Source organism: Enhydra lutris, unplaced genomic scaffold (genome assembly GCF_002288905.1).
Source record: "Enhydra lutris kenyoni isolate GAN:26980312 unplaced genomic scaffold, ASM228890v2 scaffoldscaffold39, whole genome shotgun sequence".
In the NCBI taxonomy this organism is placed as follows: domain Eukaryota; kingdom Metazoa; phylum Chordata; class Mammalia; order Carnivora; family Mustelidae; genus Enhydra; species Enhydra lutris.
This window is the reverse complement of record NW_019154123.1, coordinates 21096518-21105529: the sequence shown is the minus strand read 5'-3', so window position 1 is coordinate 21105529 and position 9012 is coordinate 21096518. Positions and strand designations below refer to the sequence as shown.

At 38.5% G+C, this 9012-nt stretch overlaps 1 protein-coding gene across 1 annotated transcript in view; it reads right to left on the bottom strand.

Moving 5' to 3' along the window:
* Positions 1-5752: 5752 nt before the first annotated feature.
* LOC111155087 (extended synaptotagmin 3) overlaps positions 5753-9012 on the bottom strand; it is a 48269-nt gene continuing 45009 nt past the window's right edge. Inside the window, exons 21-23 of the mRNA XM_022515135.1 lie at positions 7048-7153; positions 6148-6197; positions 5753-5789 (exon numbers count right to left, since the gene is read on the bottom strand). Coding sequence (XP_022370843.1) covers positions 5753-5789; positions 6148-6197; positions 7048-7153 — 193 coding nt within the window. The remainder of the gene's footprint in view (positions 5790-6147; positions 6198-7047; positions 7154-9012) is intronic.

Sequence of the window (9012 nt, the reverse complement as noted above, 5' to 3'; positions counted from 1 at the left end):
TGTCTTGTTGTTGGTGTAGAGAAATGCGACTGATTTCTGTGCATTGATTTTATATCCTGACACTTTACTAAATTCCTGTACAAGTTCTAGCAGTTTTGGAGTGGAGTCTTTTGGGTTTTCCACATATAGTATCGTATCATCTGCGAAGAGTGATAGTTTGACTTCTTCTTTGCCGATTTGGATGCCTTTAATTTCTTTTTCTCGTCTGACTGCTGAGGCTAGGACTTCTAGTACTATGTTGAATAGCAGTGGTGATAATGGACATCCCTGCCATGTTCCTGACCTTAGTGGAAAAGCTTTCAGTTTTTCTCCATTGAGAATGATATTTGCAGTGGGTTTTTCATAGATGGCTTTGATAATATTGAGGTATGTGCCCTCTATCCCTACACTTTGAAGAGTTTTGATCAGGAAGGGATGCTGTACTTTGTCAAATGCTTTTTCAGCATCTGTGGAGAGTATCATATGGTTCTTGTTCTTTCTTTTATTAATGTGTTGTATCACATTGATTTGCGGATGTTGAACCACCCTTGCAGCCCTGGAATAAATCCCACTTGGCCGTGGTGAGTAATCCTTTTAATGTACTGTTGAATCCTATTGCCTAGTATTTTGGTGAGAATTTTCGCATCTGTGTTCATTAAGGATATTGGTCTGTAATTCTCTTTTTTGATGGGATCCTTGTCTGGTTTTGGGATCAAGGTGATGCTGGCCTCATAAAATGAGTTTGGAAGTTTTCCTTCCATTTCTATTTTTTGGAACAGTTTCAGGAGAATAGGAATTATTTCTTCTTTAAATGTTTGGTAGAATTCCCCTGGGAAGCCGTCTGGCCCTGGGCTTTTGTTTGTTTGGAGATTTTTGATGACTGTTTCAATCTCCTTACTGGTTATGGGTCTGTTCAGGTTTTCTATTTCTTCCTGGTTCAGTTTTGGTAGTTTATATGTCTCTAGGAATGCATCCATTTCTTCCAGATTGTCAAATTTGTTTGCGTAGAGTTGCTCATAATATGTTCTTATAATTGTTTGTATGTCTTTGGTGTTAGTTGTGATCTCTCCTCTTTCATTCATGATTTTATTTATTTGGGTCCTTTCTCTTTTCTTTTTGATAAGTCTGGTCAGGGGTTTATCAATCTTATTAATTCTTTCAAAGAATCAGCTCCTAGTTTTGTTGATTTGTTCTATTGGTTTTTTTTTGGTTTCTATTTCATTGATTTCTGCTCTGATCTTTAGGATTTCTCTTCTCCTGCTGGGTTTAGGCTTTCTTTGTTGTTCTTTCTACAGCTCCTTTAGGTGTAGGGTTAGGTTGTGTATTTGAGACCTTTCTTGTTTCTTGAGAAAGGCTTGTGCCGCTATATATTTTCCTCTCAGGACTGCCTTTGCTGTGTCCCACAGATTTTGAACTGTTGTGTTTTCATTATCATTTGTTTCCATGAATTTTTTCAATTCTTCTTTAATTTCCTGGTTGACCCATTCATTCTTTAGAAGGATGCTGTTTAGTCTCCATGTATTTGTGTTCTTTCCAAATTTCCTCTTGTGATTGAGTTCTAGCTTCAGAGCATTGTGGTCTGAAAATATGCAGGGAATGATCTCAATCTTTTGATACTGGTTGAGACCTGATTTATGACCAAGGATGTGATCTATTCTGGAGAATGTTCCATGTGCACTAGAGAAGAATGTGTATTCTGTTGCTTTGGGATGAAATGTTCTGAATATATCTGTGATGTCCATCTGCTCCAGTGTGTCATTTAAGGCCTTTATTTCCTTGTTGATCTTTTGCTTGGATGATCTGTCCATTTCAGTGAGGGGAGTGTTAAAGTCCCCTACTATTATTGTATTATTGCCGATGTGTTTCTTTGATTTTGTTATTAATTGGTTTATATAGTTGGCTGCTCCCACGTTAGGGGCATAGATATTCAAAATTGTTAGATCTTCTTGTTGGACAGACCCTTTGAGTATGATATAGTGTCCTTCCTCATCTCTTATTATAGTCTTTGGCTTAAAATCTAATTCATCTAATATAAAGTTTGCCACCCCAGCTTTCTTTTGATGTCCATTAGCATTGTAAATTGTTTTCTACCCCCTCACTTTAAATCTGGAGGTGTCTTCGGGTTTAAAATGAGTTTCTTGTAGGCAACATATAGATGGGTTTTGGTTTTTTATCCATTCTGATACCCTGTGTCTTTTGATTGGGGCATTTAGCCCATTAACATTCAGGGTAAGTACTGAGAGATATGAATTTAATGCCATTGTATTGCCTGTAAGGTGACAGTTACTGTATATTGTCTCTGTTCCTCTCTGATCTACTACGTTAAGGCTCTTTGCTTAGAGGACCCTTCCAATATTTCCTGTAGAGCTGGTTTGGTGTTTGCAAATTCTTTCAGTTTTTGTCCTGGAAGCTTTTTATCTCTCCTTCTATTTTCAGTGATAGCCTAGCTGGATATGGTATTCTTGGCTGCATGTTTTTCTCGTTTAGTGCTCTGAATATATCATGCCAGTTCTTTCTGGCCTGCCAGGTCTCTGTGGCTAAGTCCGCTGCCAATCTAATGTTTTTACCCTTGTATGTTACAGACTTCTTTTCCCGGGCTGCTTTCAGGATTTTTTCTTTGTCGCTAAGACTTGTAAATTTTACTATTAGGTGACAGGGTGTGGACCTATTCTTGTTGATTTTGGGGGGGGTTCTCTGCACCTCCTGGATTTTGATGCTTGTTCCCTTTGCCATATTAGGGAAATTCTCTCCAATAATTCTCTCCAATATACCTTCTGCTCCCCTCTCTCTCTTCTTCTTCTGGAATCCCAGTTATTCTAATGTTGTTTCGTCTTATGGTGTCACTTATCTCTTGAATTCTCCCCTCGTGGTCCAGCAGTTCTTTGTCCCTCTTTTGCTTAGCTTCTTTATTCTCTGTCATTTGGTCTTCTATATCACTAACTCTTTCTTCTGCCTTATTTATCCTAGCAGTAAGAGCCTCCATTTTTTATTGCACCTCATTAATAGCTTTTTAATTTCAATTTGGTTAGATTTTAGTTCTTTTATTTCTCCAGAAAGGGCATTTATCTCTCCAGAGAGGGTTTCTCTAATATCTTCCATGCCTTTTTTGTGCCTGGCTAGAACCTTGAGAATCGTCATTCTGAACTCTATATCTGACATATTACCAGTGTCTGTATTGATTAGGTCCCTAGCATTTGGTACTGCCTCTTGTTCTTTTTTTTGTGGTGAGTTTTTCCACCTTGCCATTTTGCCCAGATAAGAGTATATAAAGGAGCAAATAAAATACTGAAAGGGTGGCAAAGACCCCAGGAAAATGCGCTTTAACCAAATCAGAAGAGACCCCAAATCATGGGAGGGAGAAAGGGGATAAAAAGAAGTTCAGAAAAAAAAGAATTAAAAAAAGAAAACAAATAAAGAAAATATAAAAAAGATTAAAAATATATATATTAAGCTAGTTTAAAAACATTGAAAAAGAAAAGGGTAAAAGTTAAAAAAAAATTAGCAGAAGAAAAAAAATAATAAAATTTTTAAAAAATTAAATTAACCGCAAGACTAAAGAATCATGGGGAGAAAGCCATGAGTTCCGTGCTCTGCTTTCCCCTCCACTGGAATTCTGCTGCTCTCCTTGGTGGGTGAACTTTGTCTTGGCTGGATTTCTTGTTGATCTTCTGGGAGAGGGGCCTATTGTAGTGATTCTCAAGTGTCGTTGCCCCAGGCGGAATTGCACTGCCCTTACCAGTGGCCTGGCTAAGTAATCAGCTCGGGTTCGCTTTTGTCCCCTGAGCACTTTCCGTAGAGTTCCAGAGGATGGGAATGAAAATGGCGGCCTCCCAGTCTCCGGCCCGGAGGAGCCGAGAGCTCAGGGCCCCACTCCTCAGTGTGCCCTCAGAGAAAAGAGCCCAATCACTCCCGTCTCCCTGACCTCTGGCCGCACTCCGAGCTGACCCAGCCTGCGACCAGTTCAAGGTAACCCCGAGCTGAGAGCTCACTCCTTGGCCCTGTCTCTGTAGCCGGCTTCCCCAGTCTAATACCTGCGAGCTCTGTGACACTCAGACACCCCCGATCCTTCTGTGACCCCACATGGGCTTCACCCCAGTTTAGCCTCTGGAGCTATGTCCCACAGTGGAGCATACTTTTAAAAGTCCTGATTTTGTGCTCCGTTGCTCCGCCGTTTGCCGGGAGCCGGCCCCTCCCCCCGCGGTCTATCTTCCCATCATTTTGGATTCACTTCTCCGCCAGTCCTACCTTTCAGAAAGTGGTCGATTTTCTGTTTCTAGAGTTGCTTTTCTTCTTCTCTTCGGTCTCCTGTTGGATTGTAGGTGTTTGCAGTGGTTTGATAAGCTATCTAGGTGATCTCCTGCTACCTGATGTAGTCTCAGCTTGCTACTTCTCCGTCCTCTTGACTCCTCCCTCTCCTCTAATAAGCCTTTTTAAAAATTAAATGTTACAAGGCAGGAAATTATTAAAATTTAAAATATACAGTATTGACAGTAAATGCTGTAGGAGATGAGGGAGGCCATTTCAGTGTGGACTGGCACAGAAGAGGTGGGTTTTGAGACAAGGCTTTTGAAGAGGATAGGATTTGAATAGGTAGGATATGATATATAGACTAGTCTGGAATAGAGCATCTGCACATAAATAAAGTAGCAAAACACTAGGGACTAGATTGTTAGGGCCAAAGGACAAAATTAAGTGGGTTTTATTCTTGTAGAAAACAGGAAATGATGGATATAAGTGAGAATAACATAACAGAAACTTTAAGATGTTACCATTCTTCAGAAAAGCAGCAGTGAAGGCAGTGAGGGGAGGGGAACAGGAAACTGATGGCAGGAGCTGTTGCCTGAGTGAAGAGAAAAGGACGTAAATTCAACAGTAGCTCTAGGATAACATCAGAGAGAATGAGAACATTTGGTGTTATAAAGTTTGAAATAGAGGCACTTGTTTGTGCAATTTACATATTTTGCTTTTAAATGTTACTTAAACAGCCATCTTAGAAAGGTAGAATAGAATTGCCAAACCATCTGAGAGAGAGAGAGAGAGACAGAAGCTCCTTTCTCCTGGCACCAACACTCTGCAGCAGTCTCTAGAGCTCTGCTGTGGTAGTGGAAATACAGACCTGGACTTGGGGTTTGGTTTGCTTTTTCCTATGAAAATGATGCCACATGCTGGAGTTTGCCATCCCATGTTGGAGTATTTAACTCCGAGTATTTAGGTTTATCACTATAACATTGTTGCCATCAGAAAAGTACACTTTAGTTCTACAGTAGATAAAGGAACAAATTTCCAGGCAGTAAAGTACCAAAGGTGGCAGAAGGACCAGAAGGGCTTAGGTGGTGTTGGCTTTTGGCACTTTTGGTGTGGGTCACTTTTTATTCCCATAAAAGAAGCCTCTTCCCTTGGTAGTCACTTCCCAGGAATACTGGTAGCTGTTCCAGCTGCTCCTTCACCCCTTATGTCTGAGACAGGACACTTTTGACACATACATTTGGGCAAATCCCAAGTTATATGGTATATAATTACCTACAAAAAAAAATCACCAGTGAGGTTCTGATAATTTATTAGGTATGAACGCCACATTTCTTTCTGGATTTCAACAACTAAATCTAACCAAAAGTAGTACTTTTATATATGTTTACCTCTTTCTAATATTATCCAGTCATGTACTTCAATTTCACACAAAAATGTATGTATATATTTTCAAATGGCTGTTCTGATTTAAATTACAAAATATACATATGTACACATTTTAATATAAAGGTGGTAAGGGTGCTCATCAACTTCTGGGCTGCCCATCTGGAGTCAGCTCGTACCTGTAAAACAGTTGGGTTTGGACTTGTATTAGTATCACAGGTGTATTGTGGTGGCAGCATCAGGACAAGCAGCCTTGTCTAGCTAGCCTAGGTCCCTCTGGGACCGGGAGAACCTATCCCTCTGTAAGTTGACCAGCCGGGGTTAAGACTAGGGCTTATAGAGAGAGGTCTGTTAGGTAAGTGTGAACTATAGGCAGATAATCCTTAAGTATAGGTGATAATGTGTCTCCTTCCTTGATAAGCAAAGAAGCTGACATGTACTGAAAAAGGAAGAATTTTGGAAAAAGATCATGTGCAACTGCTGGAGACAATGTCTTAAGTACCAGATTAATGTGATAAAATGAAAGGGCTCACTTACCATTGCGAGAAGCCCTTAATCAGATCCTCTTTTGATAAGTCAATCAGAACCTAAACAAACACAAATAATCAGTTTCCTTCCAAAAAACTGCATTAAATGGAAACATATTGGGACAAATGGAATTAATCATAAAAAGGGCCTCCTTGGGTTTCAGTTTTGAGCAGGGACTCTTTTTCTTTTAGCTCTCAACATGGAACCTCTCCAGAAGTGCAATACAGGCACTGGCCTCAGTGTACTAGGAAAAGGTGAACTGCTCTTCAGAGTTAAACCTCAGAATTTATCAATTTTCCTGAGAGAACAACTTGCCTTTACTCATGAACTGAATTGTAATTTTAAGCAAGACACCATGGTTGCCTCAACTCTAAAAATAAGGATAACTTCCCCTACATCATCTAAGTGGGATCTTAAAAAGATTATAAGAAGGTGTTTATTAAACTATAGCTGCAAAGTATTGTATAAATACCCTTTTTATCTGTACTTGGCATCTTCCTGAAGATTATACATTCTCTACTTCAAGTAAAATCCCATCTCCATAAAAATCTTGACATAATGAGACCCAAGCTTCACATATTATCAAAACAAACTTAATAGATGTTCAAATACTTGTGCAATGATGAGTTTGGATAGATTCTCCAACTTGTTAAAACAGTATTTATCATATTTATCATTTATCATATCATAAAATAATATTTATCATATTAATTTACCCACCTGTTTTACTTTCAGCAATGTTAAAATACCCTCCACTCCCAAAACCTCCCAATGAGACTCTAACCTCCTTGAAGCCAGTTCTGGTAACAGCCAGATGATACCATCAGAATTTCTGCAAGGTGTTCCACCAATGAACTCCAGGTAGAGTGCTGTGGGAGGCAGAGTACCAAGAGTCCTTCTTGTACTTACTTTTCCTAGCTCCTTCCTTCTGTGTGAGCCAAGTGGCCTACTGTTTTTCACTGCAACATCTAGTGACCTCTTCTTTACTTCTTCCATGGGAACAAAAAATTCAAATCTTAAAAATGCAAAAAGTCAAAGTGAGATTTACTTTTTTTTTTTTTTAGATTTACATATTTTAATCATTTTTGTTGAAAATCTGAAGTGTTTGATCCATTTTCCTACTTTTAAAACAGAAGATATATTCAGGGGACCATCTAGAATAGTGTTGGCTCATAGCAGATATTTAATGGATCATTATTACAGGTAATCACTGTCCTATGCTAATCACAAGCTTTAGAAGTATCAAGAGGCTGTCTGTGAAGGCCTTGGACTGCTTGAACTACTATGTTTTGGGGTTTCTTACTTTCTCTGAGCCTACCCTGGCTGCCTTTATTTTAGCTGCCCCTTCAACAGTGCTTGCTTATAGGACCACCTCAACCCCTATCTCTCTTGTTTTTTCTGACCAGCTAAGGACTAGAATGCTGAATAGTCAGGTGTATTGGAACTTCATAGAAAACTGTGGACCTTCCCCTTTCTGCCTGTGGAGTACGGCAGAGGAATCTTAGGGTACAAGCTTTGTCATAAACTCACAAGAGGCCACTGGAATCCTTATAGGTAGTTTTTTTTTTTTTGTTTTTGAGGTAAGGGAACATTAGTTTCAAGTGTTTAACAATGACTTGATATTTGTATATATTGCAAAATGATCACTGTAAGTCAACATCAATCACTATACATAGTTAAAAAAATTTTTTTTCTTGTGATAACTTTTAAGATCCACTCTCCTAGCTACTTTCAAATATGTAATATATTATTAAATAGGATCACCATGCTGTACATTATATCCCCATTACATCATTTTATAAATGGAAATTTGTTCCATTTAACCTGGCCTCCTTATCTCTACCCCTCCCCTCCCTCCCACCACACACCAACTACCAATCTGTTCTTTATATTCAGGAGCTTGGCATCTTTTGTTTGCTCTTTTATGGGTTTTTTGTTTCTTTTAGATTTCCACATATAAGTGAAATCATACAGTAAGAATTTTTTTCTGTCTGACTTATTTCACTAAGCATAATACCCTAAAGGTCCATCTGTGTGTTTCTGCAAATGGCAAGATTTTTTGGCTAAATAATATTCCATTGTGTATATGCCACATTTTCTTTATCCATTCATCCATCAGTGGATACTGAAGTAGCTTCCATGTCTTGGCTGTTGTAAATACTGTCACAGCAAGCATGGGAGTATGTATGTGCTTTTGAATTAGTGTTTTCATTTTTTTGGATGGATATCCAGAAGTGGAATTAATGGATCATATGGTAGTTCTATTTTTAATTTTTGGATGCAACTAACTCCACACTGTTTTCCATAGTGCCTGTACCAGTTTACGTTCCCACGATCAGTGCACAAGGTTCCCTTTCTCCACATTTTCACCAACACTTGGTAATAGTCATTCTAATAGATATGAGGTGATAGATCACTGTGGTTTTGATTTGCATTTCTCTGATGATTAGTGATATTGAGCACCTTTTCATGTGTCTGTTGGCCATCTGTATGTCTTCTTTGGAAACATGTCTGTTCAGATTCTCTTATCTTTAAATCAGACCTTTTTTTTTTTTTTTTTGCTTTTGAATTGTGTAAGTTCTTTGGATATTTTGAATATTAACCCCTTACCACATAAATGGTTTGCAGATATTTTCTCCCATTCAGTAGGTTGCCTCTTCATTTTTTAAGTTTTCTTTGCCTGTGCAGAAACTTCTTAGTTTGAGGTAGTTTCACTTATTTTTTCTTTTGTTGCCTTTGCTTTTGGTATCAAGTTAAAAAAAATCATCAAGTTCAATGTCAAGGAGCTTATTGCCTATATCTTCTTTTAGGTGTTTTATGGTTTGGTCTTACATTCAAGTCTTTAATCCATATTGAGTTTATTTTTTGTGTATA